The sequence below is a fragment of the Lactuca saligna genome, chromosome 2 (assembly GCF_052625555.1).
Source record: "Lactuca saligna cultivar CGN05327 chromosome 2, ASM5262555v1, whole genome shotgun sequence".
Taxonomy (NCBI): Eukaryota; Viridiplantae; Streptophyta; class Magnoliopsida; order Asterales; family Asteraceae; genus Lactuca; species Lactuca saligna.
In genome coordinates this window covers 103,379,118-103,402,279 of record NC_136418.1, presented here as the reverse complement: position 1 = coordinate 103,402,279, position 23,162 = coordinate 103,379,118, and the positions used below count along the sequence as shown (strand labels likewise).

The window sequence follows — 23,162 nt, the reverse complement described above, 5'->3', positions numbered from 1 at the left end:
GAAATTGGTGAATCGTCATTTGCTTACGTTCAAATATTTTATAGCTTGGATTACGGCATCCCTCTTCCAAATTATAAAATATTGTGTTGGGTCCTAGCCTTAATAATTCATATTGGGTTTCATATTAAGGACTTTAAATCAACTAACTTGAATATCTCCTATATTAGATGTCTGGTTTAGACATCTATGATCATCCCAACTCCCTTGGAACAAGCTTTCCTAATGAAGATGATGTTCCATGGTTGGATAATGGAAATCATACTTCTCTTCCTCCACCTCCTCCAATTATTCTCCTTAACCCACAAGTTCATGAATAGTTTAAGGTCACTCATGCCCTATTGGCAAGAAAGGTCTACCTGTGATCACATCTTGGAGACGAAGTCACATATTGACAAGCCGGGAGATTTAGGTGTCAAAGTCTTGAGAAAGTTGGATGTTCAATCATTTTCTAAATCACATAGTGAGTTCGTTTGGTACTATTATGTAACAGACTATAACATGACCCTTAATGATCTTATCTATTTACTTGGTGCTTCTAAATCAGCATTGATTTGGAGGACTAGTAAAGAAAATTTTATTAGAAGATCAACCTCCCAAACTTCCATGTATGAGATTATCCCACGTACCATTACCAAAGATTCCATATGTTTCTATTGCCAAAAGGAAGGGGCATTGGTTGCGAAGCTTCCCTAATTACCTGAAAGATCTCAGAGAAGGTCAAGCCAAAGAGTCACAACAAGAAAAAGTCGAAATAACTACGGAAATTCGCTACGAAAGTAGAAACCATAGTTATTCTGCTATGGAATATGCTACCGAATGGCTTGTCGTTGCTATTTTGCTATGGAATTTGCTACAGAATTACATTCCGTAGGTAACATTTGAATAACTACGAAATTTTGCTACAGAATTTAAAACCGTAGGTATTCTACTATGGAAGATGCTACGAACAAGTTAGACGTAGGTGTATTTGCTATGGAATTAACTACATAATTGCATTCTATAGCTAACATTTGGATAACTACAGAATTTTGCTACGAAGTCGTAATCCGTAGTTTTCATGCTACAAAATTTGCTACATAATTATAAGGCGTAGGTATTTTGCTACAATTGTTGCTACATATTAAATTTTTTAGTTACTTTGCTATAAAAATTGTTACGGAGTCAAAATCTGTAGCTATGTCGCTACAGAATTTGCTACAAGATCGAAGGTCGTAGCTATTATACTATAATATAAAAACCTTTAATATTATACAATAGAAGTTTCCAACAAGCAATTTTAAGTGTTTGGAGGTTTCTCAAGTAAAGTTTAATCTCTTAAAACTGAAATTCGAATTGCAATTTCTAATTACTTAATTAAAAATTATTTTTATATTTTAAAGATTAAATAAAAATATAAATAACCAATATAAAGTAAAATACATTTTAGACCTTAGACCGATTTATGGTTTTTATAAAGTCAAATACATTTTAGACCTTAGACCGATTTATGGATTTTAGTATTCACACTGAGGAAACCGATTCAAGGAAACCAAACCATTAGATTGTTTATGCATTTGTGTATACCAAACCAGATTATTTATATATGCAGGTGTGTTTGTGTATAATGCGTGGTAAGGGCAAAATAAATAGAAGTGAATGTAAGTTGCTTTTTCCTGCCAGGGTTATTTAAATCTTTTTTTGCTTTTTGAAGCCTTCAGTCCTCAATGGTCTAAAATCTAAATTAATAATCATAAATTTGTACAACTAATTTTTTTATTTGAGCATTAATGTCGTTAATTTGTAGATTTTAGTAGTTTTTCCTATCAGGGGTATTTAAGTCTTTTTCAGTTTTTTTTCGAGCCTACAATTGTCAATGGTCTATAATTTGAATTAATAATGATACAATAAAAAATAAAAAAAATATAAAACCCTAACTTAATTACCAAATCCTTTTTTTTTTTACATTCACATTCCCGCTCAAGATTTCCAAGCTTTCAATCTCCTTTGCGATCTTATCTCTGACGAAGGCAAGTACCTGCGATAATTCCTTTGATCTCTGGCATATCCGACGATGTCTCTCTTATCGTATGAGATTGACAATAAATTCAACCAACAACAATTCTTACCACCTCAATAATTCTGCACCGCCCCTCAAAAATTCCTGAGAAGAAGGGATTTAATCTAGTTCTGGTACCAATTAAATTTCATACGAACTTGTTTTCTTTACATCCGAATTCTATAAAGCAAGGGCTTCGGTCAATTTCTAGGTTAGCATCCATATTACATGTAATGCTGTTTAATCACTTCCTCTGTGTACACTTTTCTTTCTTCTAGTTGTTTTGCATCTCTTGTGAACCTTCCAAATAGCCTCATGATTTCCTTATTTTCTTTCTTCCTCTGTGTACACTTTTCTTTCTTTGACTTTTTGTAATTAAGTGTTAGCAATTGCACTTTTAGATCAGGTGCTAGTGATTTACATTTGTGTTTTCTCATAGTATGAGTTTTTTTTATATTAGTGACATTGCCTGGAATACTCCTTTTCTTCATATGTACATGTAATCTTAGTTGTCTGGCTTTCCTATTTTCGTTTATGGACTGAATAAAATGCGCATTATATTTGGGAAAATTTTCATTAATGTTGTTGATGTGGTGATGCTTGCATCTGTTTGCTACTTTGCTACTGTTTCTTAAGTTTTGGTGGGGTTTTGACATATATTCCTATGATATAACCATGTTGTTTCTAATCTTTTGGTCCGGGTTTTGACTAAAATGCCCTTCATGTGTGGGAAAAATTTCATTAGTGATGTTGATGCTATGGTTTCCGTTGGACTTATGCCCAGATGTGGCTGGGTTTGTTAAGTGTCATTATTAGTAGAATAATTTACTGTCTATTTTCGCATCTAACTTTTTTTTGTTATTTTGTTTTTTTTACAGTTTTGGTCTACATACATAAATATTAGAAATGAGCAATACTTATCGGAATTGGATGTATGAAAGGCTAGACGCAGATGGATTCATATCTCCTAATTTCAAAAAAGGATTGAAGAATTTCATCGAATTTGCTTGTAGCAATCCAAGTTTTATGGATGGAGAAAAAATTAAATGTCCGTGCAAAAAATGCCTTAACAGACCATATCGAGAAGTTGAAGATGTAATGTTGCATTTGTGTAAGTTTGGTTTTTATTCCAAACTACTATTTGTGGGATAGACATGGAGAATAAACAATGGCTTGCACTTCATCACAGAAGGATGACACAACCATGAGTTTGAATGAACAACATGAACCATCTTATAGGGAAATGGTTTTGGATATTACGGGCCCTGATTTCATGAAAAGGCATATCAATGTGGATCCAAATCCAGAAGATAAGAAATTTTTTGATATGCTTAAGGCTGCTGATAGAGAGTTGTGGTATGGTTGTGAAAAAGTAACACAATTGTCAGTTGTGGCTCGGTTATTGAATATCAAATCAGAATATCGCATTCCTGAGCAATGTTTTGATTCAATTTGTCAATTGATGAATGATAGTTTACTAAAAGGCAATAACATGGTTGATAGTTTATATGAGAAAAAAATTAATACAAGGACTTGGTTTGCTTGTGGAATTGATTGACTGTTGTATGTATGGATGCATGTTATATTGGAGAGGCGATAAAGATCTTGATCAATGCAAATTTTGAGAAGAGCCAAGGTTTAAAAAGTCAAGAAATTCTTCTAAGTGTTCACGTGTACCTTTCGCTCGAATGCATTATTTACCTTTGACTCCAAGGCTAAAGAGATTGCATGCTTCTCAAGCAACAACTGCTTTTATGCGATGGCATGCTCAAGATCATGGACATGATACTGGAGTTATGTGTCACCCGTCTGATTCTGAAGCTTGGAAGCAATTTGATGTAATCCATCCATTATTTGCAGTCGAAAAGCGTAATGTTAGGTTGGGACTATGCACAGATGGGTTTCAGCCCCATGGAACCTCAGGCTCACAACATTCAACGTGGCCCATTATAATTACACCCTATAATTTGCCACCGTCTATGTGTATGAAAGAGCCTTACATGTTTTTGACTGCAATTGTGCCCGGACCTAAAAAACCTAAGCAAAAGTTAGATGTTTTCCTTCAACCTATTATAGCAGAACTAAAAGACTTATGGGAAGAAGGCACTGTAACTTATGATGTATCACTTAGACAAAATTTTAAAATGAGAGCCGCTTTAATGTGGAGAATTAGCGATTTCCCTGCATATGGCATGCTATCTGGTTGGGCAACTGCAGGTAAGCTAGCATGTCCACACTGTGGAAAATATTCACAAGCATTTAGGCTGCCAAACGGTCAAAAGATATATTGGTTTGATTGCCATAGAAGGTTTCTTAAATTTGATCACCCATTCAGATTTAATAAGACAAAGTTCACCAAGAACCGTATAGAACTAAGGGATCCTCCTCCAATTTTGAATGGCGCAAATATTTTAAGAGAAATTGAAGACTTTGGCTTGTTAAAAGTGACAGAACTTAATGTCGAGCAAGTAAATAAATCATGTAGCAAAACTTTTGAATGTGGTTGGAAAAAAAGAAGCATATTCTGGGATTTGCCATATTGGAAAACAAATTTAATAAGACATAATTTTGATGTTATGCACATTGAGAAGATTTTTTTTGAGAATTTGTTTTACACAGTAATGGATGTTAAGGACAAGACAAAGGATAACGCAAATCCAAGAGCTGATTTAAAAGTCTTATGTAACAAAAAAGGTTTTGGGAAAAATCAAGTTACAGGTCAGTATACAAAAGCACCTTATGCATTATGCAAGGAGCAAAAAAAAGTCATATGTAAATGGGTGGAGAATTTGAGTTTCCCAGATGGTTATGTGTCGAATCTAGGGAGGTATGTAGACTTGAGCACACATAGACTTTTTGGAATGAAGAGTCATGACTGTCATGTTTTTATGCAAAGATTGTTGCCGATTGCATTTCGCGAGATGCTGCCAACCAAGGTATGGGAAGCAATTACTGAGTTAAGTCTTTTCTTTAGAAGCTTAACCACAACAGTAATTACTGTTGAAGACATGAAAAAGATTGAAGCTGAAATTCCAGTAATTCTTTGTAAATTGGAGGAAATATTTGTCCCTGGCTTTTGTTACTCGATGGAACATTTACTGATACATTTGCCATATGAAGCAAAGATAGCAGGTCCCGTTCAATATCGTTGGATGTATCCATTTGAAAGGTTAATCAATTTAGTGCTTCACATTATGTTTTAAACATTTAATTGTTAAATCTTGATTAACATTTATATATTTACCTTTTTGTATTGTAGATTGCTGCATCAGTTGAAAAAGGATGTTAAAAATAAAGCTAGAGTTGAAGGGTCAATTTGCAATGCATACTTGGTTCGCGAAGCCTCAAACTTTTGCTCTCACTATTTTGAGCCCCATGTTTATACACGTAGCCGAAAGCTACCTCGTAATTATGAAGGAGGAGCTGAAGATGTTGATGAAGAAAAGTTGAGTATATTTTCACATGTTGGTCGCCCATATGGGAAACTCACGAGTAGAAGGTTGAGTGATAAGGAGTTTAATGCATTACATTCTTACATACTATTTAATGAAGAAAAGGTGCAACCTTATGTCATGTAAGAGTTAAATCAACAATTCTAAGTCATTTATTATTCAACTTTACATGATTTCAAATTAATTTAATTATCTTTACAGAGAATATGAAAACTTATTAAAAGAACTATATCCTGATATAAACGAACATGATCTCAAGGCAGAAGTTGATACAAACTTTGCTTCCTGGTTTGAGAATTATGTAAGTGCTCAAGATTGTATTATTATTATTATTATTATTATTATTATTATTATTATTATTATTATTATTATTATTATTATTTGTTGGGTATTTGATGTTGCGTCTTGGGCTCGCCTCTTAGCCCATTTTGTATACGGAATGGGCTTGTCCATCCGTATCTTGTTTTATTAGGGTTTGTGTATTAATAGATGCTTGCATGCATCTTTTTGGTAACTGATAGATCGTTTTTGTTTTACGTGTAACTAAGAAGATCTCTTATGTAACCCTAAAATCCTCTACAGCGGAAGTTCTTTATCGAGCTCTGCTGAGGATTGAACGTTCTAATCATTCGACTCATTCAGATCCATTCTTGAGTATTGTTTCATTGTTTTGCTTTCATTATCTACTTGTTACAAAGATCTAATCGATCAAAGAGTTTTTATATCTCAACAAGTGGTATCAGAGCGGGTCTTTGAAGATCTATTGATTTTTGAAGAATCGGTTCTTGATTTGGTGATTTTCTGCACATATATTGAAGATTATTGGTGTTTTGGTATTTTGAAATCAAAAATCTGTTCAAGTTATTGTTCATGGAGATTTATACTATTCATCTGGTATTTTTTTTTTCAATCTGATTCGTTCTTCTGTTCCTAATGGATCTGTTTGTTTGCTTAATCGAAAAATCAATCGATTTTAGTTATTTGTTTCGACCAAATTGATCCGTGTGTATAATTTATTTTGATCTGGCCCAATCTTTTGACCGACTCACTGTTCATGGTCCATCCCTTTTGCTTTAATTCAATATCAAGAACTTCTGTTTGCGTCACTTCTGCTTGGTATGGTTTTTAGAAAGATCGGTCTATCTAAGTTCATCAAAATTAACTATCAACGATTGACTGATGCTATTGTTTGTCATCACTTGAATAATCGATTGTTGTTTTGATACTATTACCAGTTGACCTAACTGTAAATATTGTATCTTGAATTCTTTGTTCTTCCATTCATGAGTCGTTATCTGTGAACGATACTATTATCAAAATCGATTTTTGATTTTGTGTTCAAACTTGTGAATCCGTTCTTTTATTGGATATCGATTTTTTTTTGGGATTGTATTGATCTGAGAATGATGTTTTTGGGTTTGTCAATAATCGATTTTTTCGGTCAATGAATGAAAAGTCAAAATTGATAGTTATGGAGATTGCATCGGTTCGATTATGAGATTGGTCTCGGAATCGATCATGTATCTGGCAGTGTGATGTTCAGGGCAATGGAATCGTGATTGGGATTCCGGGCACTTCAAATCGTTAATTTGGGTTGGAAAGTTTCGTTGCTTACAATATTGATTTGCAACTTTACCTGGGAACGAGTGTTAATCATGATGAACATTGCTCAATGCTGAAAGTAAAAATTGAATCGAATGTCTCACCTGCGAATATAATCGGAAACAAGGTCTTGGAATCATAACAAACGTTCGCAATTGGAATTAGAACTTAGCTGGAATGTTTTGAGGAAATGTTCGTTGTTACTGGTCACGGATCAATGTCAAAAATTTGGTGCTCGGAACGAAAGTCTACACGGGGTCAAAGTTTTTTTTTAATCGTCCGTCTAAATGAGAGCTGATTGGATTCGCAGTCGGCAGTTCATGAGTTTTAATTTATCAATTCACGTTAAATGGGGAGGCAGACTAGAAGTTTCATTTTCAGTCCCTACAACTTCAACGCATTGATACTCTTGGTCCCTGCTCTTTTCACAGTTTGGCTTTTTTGGACCATTTCCAGAATTTGTTACAAATGAAGGGGAATATGGTGCAGAATTATTAATTTTGTTCCCTAAATTTCAGCAAGTGACAATTTCAGCCCATTTTTCGAAAAAGTTTACACTTTTAAGGGCTGGTGAACAGTTTTGAATTCTTTAACGCTCATATTTTTTCATGAACAGCAAAATAATGATTCTATCAAGTCTCGGCGGTTTGAAAAGTTGTTTTTTGTGATAACGACAAATTTTCACGAGTTTTTCGGATTTTATACTTTATTGTGTATATCATTTTGTCGCGGAGGAGCTTAGTAAATTTTTATCCATTCAAGATCATTCTCATGACCCTTTGAAGGCTTTATAATCATGGTTTTGATTATAAATCGGGGGAGAATTTGGTATGGCCATTCGAAATTGGATTTGTGACTTTTTAAAGTTGAAGATTTTTTATAAAGCTTATGGTAGAATTATGAAGGTAGCTTTTACAGTGAAAGTTCTTCATTGAGCTCTGCTAAAGCTTTTACAGAGAAGTATCCTTTACAGCGGAAGTTCTTTATCGAGCTCTGGTAAGGACTTGTTATATCTCCGACATCTTGTATTTTCTCGATCAAGTGGCGTTATGAATCATAAAGTTTGGGTTGTTACATGATAGTTTTTGATGGCTTATATCATTAGCTTATTTGAGGATCATTGTGACTTGGAGGGGGAGCTCTTTAAAGACAAGAAGTGATTCGGTTTCTTTGTTCTGAAATGGGTTTTTATGGCGTGTTTGGTTTTCATGAAGATTCTTTGGGATTACATTCGAAAATGAAGTTTAAATACATTACTTCAGTGCCAGATTTATATATCCTAGAGCCCGTGTTTGAAGACTATTGAAGAATCAAGATTCGTGGATTGCTTCATATATTCCTCGTTGCAGATATTTTTATTTGCTAGATGCTTGTTTTGGAAGTTAAAGCATTGTCATCCATTCCATACTTTGAGGGGGAGATTGTAGGGTTTCAAAGCACTCCATGGATGATGAACATGGGCCCCTTTGACGAATTCTAGGTTAAAAGCCCAAGACTTGTCTTTTCCCTATAAATAGTCATGTATTATTCACAATTAGGGTTAAAAGAGTGAGGCAAAATGTAGCCGCCACGTGAGGTTTCTTAAGTAGTGTTAGATTCTTTAGTCTATGCTTTAAGTGTAATTTATTCCTCTTGTTTGAATAAATCGAGTGATCATTCGACATAATCTTCATATTTGTGTTTGTTCTTATTTTCCGCATCTTGTTCATCAAATCTCAATTAGGGTTTTAATCCCAACAGATTTGATGACAGTAAATATTAGGAGTTTTGATGTGATAATTGGCATGGTTAGTTTAAGCCCCCATCGTGATGATATTATGTGTCGCAAGAAGGTCGTTTGCCTTCACTTTCCCAACCACAAAACTCTAATAATCCTTGGTGATAAACCTAACGTCAATCCTCATCCTATCTCGTGCATCAAGGCACAGAAGTGCCTGTACCAGAAGAACTACGTTTTCCTCACTCTTGTTATGGACAAGACCAAGGAAGAAGTAAGCATACAAGGTATTCCAATAATATGCGATTTTCCGGATGTAATTCTCGAAGAACTTCCAGGAATACCCTAGAGAGACAGGTCGAATTTCGAATCGACCTCATACCGGGAACCACATCAGTTGCCAATTCACCCTATAGGTTGACTCCCGCCGAAAATTGACAAGTTATCCAATCAATTAAGAAATTTTTTGAGAAAAGGACTCATTGGACCAAACTTCCCACCCTGGGGAGCTCCGATCTTTGTCGTCAAGAAGACGGATCCTTCAGAAGGTACATCGATCATATCCTTGGAGCTGGCTAAATAGATCGTCAGTCCGAGGGAGTGGGTATCGATTTTTGATAGTGATCTTATTCGAAAATAGATCTAAGAACCGATTATCATCAATTTCGAGTATGAGAAGAAGACATTCCAAAAACCGCCTTCCGAACTCCTCGCGACCATTTTAAATTCATTGTGATACCCTTCGATCTAACGAATGCTCCCACGGTATTCATGAAACATCAGAACCGAGTTTTCCCAACCATTCCTAGTTAGCCTTTTCATTATTTTTATCAATAACATACTCGTCTACCCTAAAGCTAGAATGAAACACTGTCATCATTTACGACCAACCTTGAAAGCGTCAAAGCCAGAGAACATTGCGAAGAAAGCACTACGTAGATGAATAAAACTCTCAGAGTTGAAAGACGAAGCTTATCGGTATGCGAGTTGAATTGGGCGTTATCTGGGTGATCGTCGATAGGTTAACCCAATCTGCCCATTTCCTTCCAATACAAAAATCAAACAAGAAGGAAGTTTAGCATGGATCTATATCCAAGAGATTGTGAGACTCCATGAAATATCAGTATCTCTTATCTCGGATCGGGATAACGGAATTACTTCAAGATTTTGATAGTCACTTCGGAAGGCTATCGGAACATAACTAGACACGAGCATTGTTTACCACCCTCAAACCAATAGTTAAAGCGAACAAACCATTCAACCACTCAAATTCATGCTACAAGTCTGGGTGTTTGAATTCAGCAAGTAATGGGATACCCGGTTGCCCTTGATTGAATTCTCATACAATAACAACTATTGCACGAGCATCAAGATTGCTCCTTTCGAAACTATTTATAGTCATAAATGCATATCACTCGCCAGTACTCTCATGAGACCAGAAACCATTTGCGAAACAACAGAGAAGATAATCCAAATCAAAGCTTGACTTCAAGCATCGCGAGACCGACATAAGAGCTATTCTGACAAGCGGCGTAAGCCATTAGGTTGTCAAGTCGGGGATCACATGTTATTAAAGTAATCTCCTTGGAAAGGAATGATTCGCTTTAGGAAACGAGGTAAATTGAACCCACGATACATTAGACCGTTCAAGATTCTCGCTCGGATTGGTCCAATGGCTTACAGGCTGCAGCTGCCTGTAGAGCTCAGTAAGGTACACCCTGTGATCAGCGTACCGAGTCTGGAAAAGTGCCTATTAAGTAAAACTATTATCATTCGTTCAGAAAGAGGTCGAAGTAAACAAGAATCTCCTGATCGTCGAAGAACCATTCGAGGTATTGGATAGGAAGTAAAGCGTACAAAACAATGCCACATTTTGATTGTGAAGGTTCTATGGAACGTTAAGTGTGGACCGAAATTCACATGGGAAACGTGAAGATCAGATGAAGTACCTATTCTCTCATTCATGAACCTATCTTTCGAAAGAATTTCGGGATGAAATTCCCTCTAACGGGGGGATGATGTCACAACTGGCATTTTGCTAGGAAATTATATTCCCATGTAAACATCATCCATTGTAAAAGCCTATACTTACTATACTCTATTCTTGTTCAAATACATCTCATATGTTCAACTAAGGGTTGGAAACCCTATAAATCCCAACTCAAGTTCATTATGGACCAGGATTCTCTTCTTGGGCCTAAGGGACCAATAAATTATCACTTCATCAATCTATAACATTTTGGGTCATTTGGGCCTAGAATGATTCATTCTACCTCTAATGGGCCTTATTGGGCCATAATAACTCCAATTAACCTTAATGGACTTTAGAATCCATTCTTTTATGTCAAATTGGGCTGTAGATGCACATAAGGGCCCAATGGGCCGAAACTTATTTATTGGGCTTCCCAAAATCAAGCAAATCCAGGAGTGGGCCAAACTAATTAAATTTCATTCATCTAGGGCCCAATTCTCGGCCCATGTAAGTAAATAAAAAAAAAATTTAAGAATGGGTGGTTAAGAGATGACACCTCCCTAATATCTAGAGGTTTACCAAGCACAAATATCATACATCTAGGACTCTAAACCTTCATGTAATAACCTTATTTCACATCACTCTCCTTCTCCTACATAATCTCGGCCAGGATGCTTGTTAGGGTTTAAATGTTGTAATATGTCGAAGTGTTAGTTGTTACGAAGGGTCTTTAGTCTTTATATGAAGATTCTTCAGAAGTAATATTATTTTTACTAAGGCATTATAATGAATAGTCTTAATGTCTAGTCCTTAGTATTTTTGTTATGCTTTTGTACTCCTATAAATAGGGGTCTGTACTAAGTGAGTAAGTACTTTTCACTAAGACTTTACAGAATATTCTTTGTACTTTGTAAAAACAAGAGCATAATATGAGCTGAACCAAGATTATATTTACTCTCGTGTTCATCGTTTTTCTGCTTTCTGAATTCTTACATGAATTGTTTTTTTAAACTCGATTACAAATCTTATCAATGCTCCTCCATTTCCACCTTCAAATCACAAGATTTCTCTCAATAACTACAAACAAAATCCATCCATTCTCCCTAAAAATTTTGTGTATGCTTATGAGAGTCCAAGGATAATCCATAAAAGATCCATTCATTTTGGTAAGTTGTCATCATTCTAAACTGATTTGGTTTCATTTCATGTTAAAATCCACACTCTTAAACATTTATTTCGTGATTCATGTTCCTTAGAACACCATAAATTCGAAAAACCTCTTCAAAGGAGCTTGTAAGGCCGAAAACCCCTCTAATCTTCATCAAGAACCAAAATCTTCAAAGCAAGGTGAGTTCATACCACCTTCTTTTTGGTTTTTACTTGTTTTTGGGGGAGAATACAAGTTGATTTGTGTAGATCTATGTGTATATGCATGATTATGTGTGATTTCCTTCAAACATTTGGTGATTATGTGTGATTTCTTCACTAATCTACAAATATGTTAAGAAACTTCAAGTGTATCACTAGGATCTTTATATGAAACATGAGAAAAGTATGTTTTATCTCAATTATTACATGTAAACATGTAGATCTGGGATTTGTATACTTTCTATAGCAAAAATGACTGTGGTGTTCAAAGATTTATAAACTAAACTCACAAAACAGCTCTTGACAGAAAAGTTTTTGGTCCAATCTAGGATTGTTTTGACCATCCAAATGGAATTATTTTTCAAAACTGTTTTACATGGATAAAGTTCAGGTTTATACCTTTAAAATGACTACTCTCACGTTTTCATACGATTTTTGTACAATATTTGGAGAATTTTACAAAACTGCCTATTAGATTTGAAATAATTTCGGACCAACCTGTGAAGATGAGCAATTTAACACTTGTTAGAAGCCATTAAAAATTATGAGAAAATTTGTGAACAAAGTAGACAAAATTTCTAAACTTTGGGAGTTTTTGGATCCAAATTTCAACTTACGATGATTTTTCTACAAGTTTTCAAACAACTAGGTTGGAAAAGCTCAAAAACCAGAAAATGTGTATTTTCACAAAAATCAAGCCAAGAATGTTAATTTTGACAAAAATGGGTTTTCAAATGATATTTTTACCACAACGTAGTCATCAAAACAAGTTTTTAACAAAATTGAAGATTAAAGTGTTATTCTTACAAAAATTGGGCCTTAATTATAAATTTTTGGCTTATTGGGCCAAGAACGTCATTTTTACAAAAAGTGGGTTTTAGATATCAATTATGTAAATAATCAAACTAAAATAAACAAAACAATAACAAACGGGTTTTTATGCTCGTATCCTTATTGGGCCTAGAAATAATATACATGTTTAGTGGGCCTTAGTCTCCTTTTACATGTATATTGGGCTTAGGATAGACATTCACATTCCTTTTTAGCCTAAAAATAATAGACACGTATAGTGGGCCTTAGTGGTGCATTTACATGTCTATTGGGCCTGGGAATGAGTTTTATATGCGTTATTCTTTTTATGCTATTTTAGTGAATACTTGAACTAAAATCAATGATAAACCAACAAATGGATTTAATTTGATCATTTTCTAGGTTATTGGGCCTTAGTGACCCATTTCTATGTGTGATAGGTCTTGTATACAATTTATATGTTTATTGGGCCTCATTGACCCATTAACATGTGTGACGGAGCTTGGATACTATTTGTGTGCTGTTTGGGCCTGTAAATACTTTACATGTGAAATGGGCCTTAGTTGTCCTTTCATATATATTTCAGGCCCATGTTATCTCATCTCATTCCATTTGGGTCTTGAAATGATTTACATGTTTAGCGACGCCTTAGTGGTTTACTTACATGGATCATTGGTCCTAGAATGAGTTTATACATTTTTCTTCGAGTAAATTCGATTAAGGATCTAGCGAGTTTTTATCGGTTGGCACCTATTAAGTGTACGATCGTAGCCTGTAGTTATAACCAGAGTCTCCTAGAGGGAGAACGGGGATTTGTGTATAGATTTATATGGGGTTGACACCCCACACCTTAGTTATTCGCTACAATTAGACTTACTCAGTCTAGGGTGACGAAAACCTTATTCTATTTTCCGTCGGCATCCAACGACGCCAAGACAGGTGAAATTGTCATTATTTAGTATGGTTATGACGGCTCGCTTAGAGGAATTAATGTTATGAAGTTTACGGAAGACATCTTCTTTTTTTTAGGCAACGTCGGGTTGTTTGGGAACATTCTCTTTACATGCTGTTGCATTCTCTTTACCTTTTTAGTCAAATAAACAATAGCATACATGCATTAATACAAGATCTAACACAAACACACTACACAGTTTTTAGAAAATATCGGATTTTCTGGTGGTTTTCAAAGTTATACAAATCATTTTCACAAACATGCTTATGAACTCACCAACATTTTTATGTTGACCGTTTTCAAAATAACTTGTATTCTCAGGATACCGTTGAAGCAGGATGAACGAAACAAACTAATGGATATTGTGTGATATTGTGTTTCATCATACTCTTACTATTTTGGCATGTAATATTCAAACACAATACTCGATGTAAACAATGAATGTTGTAATATTACATGTGTGATGATGATGATTTTATGTTTCAATTATATTCACTATAAAGATATTTCAAGATGAAGTCACGTGCAAGCCCCCGGACGTTTCCGCCATCTGGTTCGGGGGTGTGACAAGATCTTTGAAGATTAACAGGCTTGGAGGAAGGGGCTTTTCAAGGTTTTGAATTATTCTTCTGTTGGAGCCTTCTTTTGAGGTAATGATTCATTGCTTGATGTGTTATCCATCTAGATCTATCATTTATGGGATTTTTGGGTGTATATCTAGTGCTATGTTCAGTTTGGAGGTTAGATCTGAGGTTGCTACCTCGGATCTAGAATAGTAATGATCCAAAAGAGCATAAAGTCCCTATTCAAGAGCTGTTGATGAAGTCTTTTAGCCCCAAACCTTAGCCCAAGAGTGTATTATGCTTAGATCTCCTTGGATTCACGTAAAGTTTGCCACTTTACGTGATGGACGGCTTGTATAAGAGTAGATCTATGGATTGGAGACCCTGCATGGCTTGGAAAGCCTCTGTATGGATTAAATGCTACTGGTACTCGGCGAGTCACATGGGTGTACTCGGCGAGTTGCATGAAGACAAAATGAAACTCGGTGAGTTGGAAGAACAACTCGTTGAGTAGGTTGAAGATAGCCTTGGACTCGACGAGTCTGTTCTTGGACTCGGCGAGTCTAGTCTTGAGGTCCTAACCTTTGTGGGTAAGCTAAGAATTTGTGAGTCAAGGGAGGACTCAGTGAGTTGAGTACGATTTGACTCAGAGTTGTGGGAGTCGGCGAGTCTTGGGGCGAATCGGTGAGTTGAGTCGTGTTATGGGAGTTTCAGAGCATGGGGACTCGACGAGTTAGCGGGTTGACTCGGTGAGTAGAGTCAATCAGGAGGGTTGGCTTTGACTGAGGACTTTGACATTGACCAAGAGTTGACCAGTTGACTTCCAGGGGTATTTTGGTTGTTAGTAGTATTTATTGGTTTCGGTGATTCAGTGGTGGAGTTCGTGACGGTGGTCGGAGCAACGTGATCTTGTTCATCAGTCGGCAGTCACAGGTGAGTCTTCTCACTATACTTTACCTAGAGTGGTAATTGAGTTATGTGATAGAGTTATTGTATGCTATCTATGCTATGTGTGGCACTGCATTATTTCTATGTGATTTATGCTGTGTGTATATTAGAGTTAGGATCGGAAGGTCCACAAAGCTAGGACTAGAGGATCTAGAGAGTTAGGTTAAGAGTTATGTGCTAGTGTAATTGTATGCTATTTATTTATGATATTTACTGTGATATTTGATATGCGTGATTCTGAGTTATCAGAGTTAGGACCTTTGGGTCCATAGAGTTAGGACCAAAGGGTCCACAAAGAGTTGGGACTGGAGGGTCCCACTGAGACACACAGACTAGAGGGTCAACATAGTTATAGCCTTTAGTGGCTAATATGCGTTAGAGTGGTATTTTGGGTAACTCACTAAGCTTCGTGCTTACAATGTTTTATGTTATGTGTTTCAGGTTTCTCAGGTTCACGGGACGACACCGGCTCGATGTACACACCGGGGGAAGCGTTGGTTTGAGGATCCTGGTTTATTAATTGATTGAACAAAAGAGTTATGTATTGTAAATTAAACAAATGTGATTTTTATGAAAAGCGTCAAAGAGATAAACTATTTTAATTTTCAAAAAAAAAATTGTTTGAAAAATTATGTTGTTAAAAGTTGGTATCAGAACCTTGGTTTGAGGGATACAGATGCACCTTCAGGTAAATCTGGACTCAAGCTGAGGAAGTACGAAAATTTTCAAAAAAAATGATTTTCTAAAAGTGAATAAGAGTTCAAAGAGGTAGCCAGAAAGAGCAATGTGTACAATTAGCCAGAGCCCGAACGGTGATTTCCCAAAATACCATTAGTTTTGTGTTATGAGATATTTATGATACATTTATAAGATATTATGCATGCTAGAGACAGGCTAGGTATTCCATATCTTAGGACTATATTGGCCTGATTTGTGATGCCTTAGTCTAGGAGTTGCTATTATATGTGATGTGCTTTTGAGTATGAGTGACAGTATTCATTTGGATTCCTTTTAGGGGATTTGAGTAGAAGAGTAATCTAGAAGAGACGCCTAGATGAGTATTGTGGTGTTTATCGAAGAATAGTTAGAACCCGCGAAGGGAAGAGTTGCAGAGTTCGGTGGTACCTTGAGAATGAGCAAAACAAGCAGAGTTATCATCCATAGTGAGCTCTATGTAATCTCAATGCCCGAATGCTGCTTGCTTCGTGCTTTGTGGAACTCTCGATGATGGGAGTCAGCTACCAAGTGAATATGACGATATTCAGGAGGTAGATGATTGGTATTATTAGGAGCTCTTCAGAAGCTGATGGCGGAGAAGTAGGAGTGACTTTAGCCAGATGAGTACGCTGGTGGAATAGAGCATTTCGCTGAGGAGCGAGCATGCATGGTAGAATTGGTGAACGAGAAGGTTGAGCAGCTACTTAGGAGCTCTGGGACGGTCCGTGTGGAAAGTATGGGTATATGTGGCAGGTAGTATGGGCTCGTACTACAGAAAGCAGAGGACCCATACTCAATACAGGGAGTATTCTGAAGGTTCTAAGTAGCATATTGACAAGTGATGTCATGGTTCAAGTACCATACATCGTAGCAGATTGAGGAGTGATGTCATGGTTCGAGTACCTTACATCGTAGCAGATTGAGGAGTGATGTCATGGTTCGAGTCCCATACATCATAGAAGATTGAGAAGAGACGTTAGGGGCTGAGTACCATGGTTCTTAGCAATTGATGCTTGTGATTCTCCGATTGTCCAATCAGGATTGATTGGTAGAGTTTGGACGCGATGGAGTTTTAGGCCTGAGGGCCATGATTGAGTCCGTAGAGGCATCCCATGAAAGGGAGGCTGGGAGCATTTGAGAGTATTATTGGTAAGATGTCAGATGTAGTCGCAAGACTTAGGGATTTGTAGAAAAGGAATTTATGGGGGATTGCGGCCTGAGTGAGCGATCAGTCAACGGAGGAGATGTCACCTTATGTGACCTGATGGGTGCTATTTATGTTTCTGTGGGAAACCGGAGAAACCTGAGATTTCAGTTTTGGGGTATAGGAGTAAAACCCGACGGGTTGACATTGATGTCTATTTTTCCACCAGAGTATCAGGCAGCAGGTCCGCCGCGTGGAAATGATCTACCATGAGTAGGTAGTTAGTGGCGACTCAGATGGTCAAGGACCACATTACACCCTAATTGATTATAGTAGGGCGTGTGGTGGCGGTATCAACAGGTAATCCAGTCGAGTATATCAGGGTGGCAGCTCTTCTATCCATGATGGATATTGAGTATGGGAGTGGAGACCCCGTTCTTGTGATGATTCAGGTGTTGGAACTTGGGTTGATAAGTCCAGGTTGAGGAGTACGATGATTTATTGTTTCAGTCTAAGAGTCAGTAATAGTACTGGACAGTCGAGATGTTCGGTATTGGGATGGTATGAGACTTTGAACAACTAGAGTCAGTCGTGATGAGAAGTTCCTAAGGATTTCTTATGAGATTCAGGGTATTTGAGGTTGCTTGATCTCTTTAAAGGAGATTATCAGGCGTTGTGTAGCACCTTCCAAGGGCAGGTGCGATATTGATAGTGGAAATAGTCTATGGGATGGTATGTGCGTCAATTGGTGATGGTTCGAACCCTAAGTGGGGGAGAATCGAGTATTTTATTGAGGGAACCAGAGATTTGTGCAAGAGAGGGTAGGGGTTTGATGCAGAAATCTGTAGCTCGAATTCATGAGGCTAGGGTCATTGGTGATGAAAGAAAGGTGCAGAGCGAGATAATGCATGTGGTATGTGTCTGAGGAAGGATGGGTGTCTACTCGGCAATTGGCCAATGGTCAGGAATCCGGTGGTGGCCAGGTCCGTTTCAAAGGGAAGACTCGTATCGATGGTATGGGCAGTTGAGGACTTCTGGGTCGAAGTATGGATTATTTATGCCTATTTGAGGGTGGATAGAATATTATCAAGCAGCCAACTCCTGGGCCGGTATGTGTATACATGCTTGGATTTTGAGCGGTAGGGGAAAGAGTTTCAGAGGATCATCAACGTGTTCTGAAGTGTTATCGCCTTCTTTGTATTCCAATTGAGTGTTTGAATACACTGAAGTTGCGCATTGGGTAAAATGAGTAATTATTTATGGAGTTCGGAGGAAATGTGTTGTTGTATCTATATGGTGTTGGGAGTAGGAGATCAGTGGTTAAGGCAGGACATCGCGATGTTCTGTAATGGTGTTCCGTGGTGACCAGGTATGATGTTCTGATTTTCAGAGTTATTTAGAATCTTGAGTTGGGACGACCAGTGGTGTATCATGTATTTTCAGTTCCAGTGGGAGCCCTTCAGGTATTGGCATCAAGAGGGATTATTCAAGAAAGTGGATCTCCGTAGAGGTACGTATTTTGTTATAGTGGTTACCACCGGAGTCTGTGATACATATGTAGGGCAAGTATGTGTATCTATCTATGATAGTCTACAAAGCATGAGTTAGTGGGCGTAGTGTGTTGCTCGGATGAGAATGAGAGCATGGGGTGAAGCTACAGGGAGCCGTAGTATTCATTAGTCAGAAGGTGTTGTGATGTTACGGGGAGCCGTAGTACTCAGAAGTCAGAAAGAGGGAGTCGTGGTACTATGGGGAGCCGTAGTACTCACTAGTCAGAGGCTATCGTGTTATTGCAGGGAGCCGTAATACTCACTAGACGGAAAGAGAGTGTGATGTTGGAATGTACCCCGATCAGGGTATGATGCAAAAGAGTTTTAGGCTTGAGTAGCCTTAGTATAGAGTTTTTGGAGCCTAGTGGTTGAACCAAGGGCGGAACCGGAGGTCAGAGTTGAGTCGATCCTCAGTTGGATTGTATTTTTTCGTATAGGGAAAAGAGAATTTCGTGACTTGTGAGTCACTGGGCCGGGATAGTGGTCACGGGGAGGAAGCTGTTGAGATATTTTTGATCATGTAATAGATGATCTTTGGAGGTTCAGCTGTGGAGTCAAAAGCTGACCTGGTACTCAGTATCGAAGTAGGACATGAGAAATGAGCTAGAGTTTATCATGGTGTTGTCTGAGGACACTTCAGGGCAAGCGGACGATTCAGACGCTCAAGGACATGCTTCGGGCATGTGTATTAGATTTCGGAGGGAGTTGGGACACGCAGTTACTCTTGGCTTAGTTTTCCTATACAACGGCCATCATTCGAGCATTGGTATGCCACCCTTTGAGCTGTTGTATAGGAGGAAGTGTCGGACCCCTATTTACTGGGAAGAGGTGGTGCATGGACCCGAGAGTCCTTGCAAGCAGATTTAGAGCATGTACGATACATGGAGTAGCGGTTACTCTACGATGGAAAGTGTAGAGTGGGGTGTGAGCACTGTGGCACTTGTCTGAGGTGGCAAGGTTGACAAGTAGATTTCCTTGGGTAAGGAAAGGGAAAGGTAGGTAACTCCGGGAGGAGTGTTGGTTCACGGAAGTGAAGGCAGTAGTGAAAATGGATGATTAAGAGTAGGGTGGTTGAACACTATATCTGTGCCAGTGGTATGGAAGTGCATCCGGGTTGGGTGTCTGTTGAGGTTGCGGAACAATCCCCGGTGGTTTAGAACCAGAGGAGTTTGGAAGAAATGCAAGGATAGAGCCTTGGAATTAAGTATGGTTGTGATTAGAATGTTATGTATATAGTGGTAATTCATCCTGGGGATGTTTGATGGTATCGTCAGTATGTCGGGTTTTTCCAACCCGAGGATGTAGAATAGGCTCAGCATGTGTATGCGATTACAGAGGAGAGCTAAGGAGAGAGTTGTTCAGGAGCTAAAGGATGGGTCATCCTGTCAGCACGGAAAGAAATGATTTGGATTCGGATTGAAAGTGGGATGAGTCACGGGAGTGAATTCAATAAAGGTTATGCTAATCAAGGAAAGGGATAGCATTTTGGTACCGGGTCAGGACCCGGTGGTCCGGGGTGATGTCTAGCTGTGTACGGGTCAAGCGATCGTTTTGATTTGGAGCGAGTGAAATATCATGGAGTGGTACTCGGTTGATAAGTGTGGGTATCGGAAGATGAGGCGGTGGTGAGGAAACTGTAGTGGAAGATTTAGGTTGCGGGTTTCGGTGGTAGTGTTTTGAGGAACCTAGTTTGGTTAATGCCAAGTGGTACATTGCGAGAGTAGTTTCTGGAGTTGTGTTGCCGCAAGCTTCGAGGACGAAGCCTAATTTAAGTGGGTGAGAATTGTCCCTATATAAAGAACATAATACCCTCTCCCTATCCTCTTTGCTCTCCCTTGAAGTCTAGAAACCCTAATATTCGTTGTAAGAGAATTAGAGAACGTTTGGATCTTGAAGGAGTGCTTATTGAAGAGATCTTTGAAGATTAAGAGGCTTGGAGCAAGGGGCTTTTCAAGGTTTTGATTTGTTCTTTTGTTGGAGCCTTCTTTTGAGGTAATGATTCGTTGCTTGAGCTATTATCCATCTAGATCTATTGTTTGTGGGATTTTTGGGTGCATATCTAATGTTATCTTTACTTTGGAGGTTAGATCTGAGGTTGGTACCTCAGATCTAGAATAGTGATGATCCAAAAGCGCATAAAGTCCCTGTTGAAGATCTGTTGATGAAGTCTTTTAGCCCCAAACCTTAGCCCAGGAGTGTATTATACTTAGATCTCCTTGGATTCATGTAAAGTTTGCCACTTTACATGATGGATGGCTTGTATAAGAGTAGATCTATGGATTGGAGACCTTGCATGGCTTGGAAAGCCTCTGTATGGGTTAAGAGCTAGTGGTACTCGGCGAGTCACATGGCTGTACTTGGTGAGTTGCATGAAGATAAGAAGAAACTCGATGAGTTGGAAGAACAACTCTGCGAGTTGGTTGAAAATAGCCTTGGACTCGGCGAGTCTGTTCTTGGACTTGGCGAGTCTGGTCTTGGGGTCCTAACCTTTTCTGGTTAAGCTGAAAATCGGTGAGTCAAGGGATGACTCAGTGAGTTGAGTATGGTTTGACTCAGAGTTGTGGGACTCGACGAGTCTTGGGGCGACTCGGTGAGTTGAGTCGTGTTATGGGAGTTTCAGAGCATGGGGACTCGACGAGTCAGCTGGTTGACTCGGCGAGTAGAGTCAGTCAGGACGGTTGGCTTTGACGGAGGACTTTGACTTTGACCAAGAGTTGACCAGTTGAATTCCAGGGGTATTTTGGTTATTATTAGTATTTATTGGTTTCGGTGATTCAGTGGTGGAGTTCGTGATGGCGGTCGGAGTTGTGTAATCTTGTTCTTCAGTCGGCAGTAGCAGGTGAGTCTTCTCACTATACTTTACCTAGAGTGGTAATAGAGTTATGTGACAGAGTTGTTGTATGGTATCTATGCTATGTGTAGCACCGCATTATTTCTATGTGATTTATGTTGTGTGTATATCAGAGTTAGGACCGGAAGGTCCACAAAGCTAGGACCAGAGGATCTATAGAGTTAGGTTTAGAGTTATGTGCTAGTGTAATTGTATGCTATTTATTTATGTGATTTATTGTGATATGTTATATGCATGATTCTGAGTTATCAGAGTTAGGACCTTTGGGTCCATAAAGTTAGGATCAGAGGGTCCACAGAGAGTTGGGACTGGAGGGTCCCACTGAGACACACAGACCAGAGGGTTAACAGAGTTATAGAATTGAGTGGCTAATATGTGTTAGAGTGGTTGTAACAACCCGAAATTTCGTGCCATCTCTTGTAACTCTTTCGTAGTTCAATTCAAGCAACCAATCGTTGTTTCCAAATTCGATTCCGATCTTTCTTGTTTAATTAAGTCATTAACCTATACGTATCTAAAATGACTTAATGGGTGTATTAATACATTTACAAATCATTTTAACGCCCCATATTAGCGATCGGAATATTTCTAAAATTTACCGTATCGGGTTACGGCAACTCAATCGGGTACGACCAATAGCCTCGCTTAAGGCCGGTATCGGGTAGAATTCCACCGTGTCCAAAACTTAGACACTATATAAAGTGTTATAAGCCTTCATTTGAAGCTTTTGGCCATTCTTCCATAAACACTTCCAACCTCTCTCCTCATCCATAATCAAAGGTCCAAAAACAAAGATTTAAGGCTCCAAATCAAAGAGGTAACATCCCTAACCAGTTATCTAACCTCTTTAGCCTTCAAATTGATGTTTAAATTGAGTTTTGGGACCTAGAACATGTGTTTATGGCCAAGGATCAAGCTTGGGCCGTAAACACTTAAAGATGGGGTTTTTAAGCCAATTAACCCTTCCAAATCATAGTTGGGACTTAGATATGACCTTGAGGCTTGCAAATCTGGACTTGAAACATTTAAAACATGAATTTTGAGGGAAAAAAGAGAGTTTATGGCCAACGCTTGTTCTTGGGCCGTAAACTCCGCAAACAAGGGGGATAAACTCGTTTTTACATGTTAGAATGCCTTGAAACTCAACCAATAGCCTTGTGGTAAATCCTAGAACCATCTAAAAATAGTTTGGGGACCTTAAACACATCAAATACCCTACATATGTGAGTTTACGGCCATAGAACATCTCCTGGGTCGTAAACTCCTATAAGTGTGTCAAATGATGCCCTTAAACCACCACAAAGACTTGGATAAATTTCTAGAATCACATGTGATTGTTTTAAGTGTCAAAAACTAATTTTTCAAGAGCATAGGAGAGTTTACGGCCATAGAACATACTTCTAGGCCGTAAACTCCTAAAAATATGTTAAATGGTGCTCTAAATTCATAACAAAGCTTGGAAAATTAACTAGAATCACATG

General features: G+C 38.0%; 1 protein-coding gene across 1 annotated transcript; it reads left to right on the top strand.

Moving 5' to 3' along the window:
• The first annotated feature begins 3,723 nt into the window (after positions 1 to 3,723).
• LOC145029939 (uncharacterized) lies at positions 3,724 to 7,673 on the top strand. The gene is made up of 4 exons (XM_078978383.1): positions 3,724 to 5,204; positions 5,295 to 5,609; positions 5,689 to 5,788; positions 7,608 to 7,673. The coding sequence occupies exons 1-4, from the start codon at positions 3,724 to 3,726 to the stop codon at positions 7,671 to 7,673; spliced, it is 1,962 nt and encodes a 653-aa protein (XP_078834509.1).
• Positions 7,674 to 23,162: the final 15,489 nt, after the last annotated feature.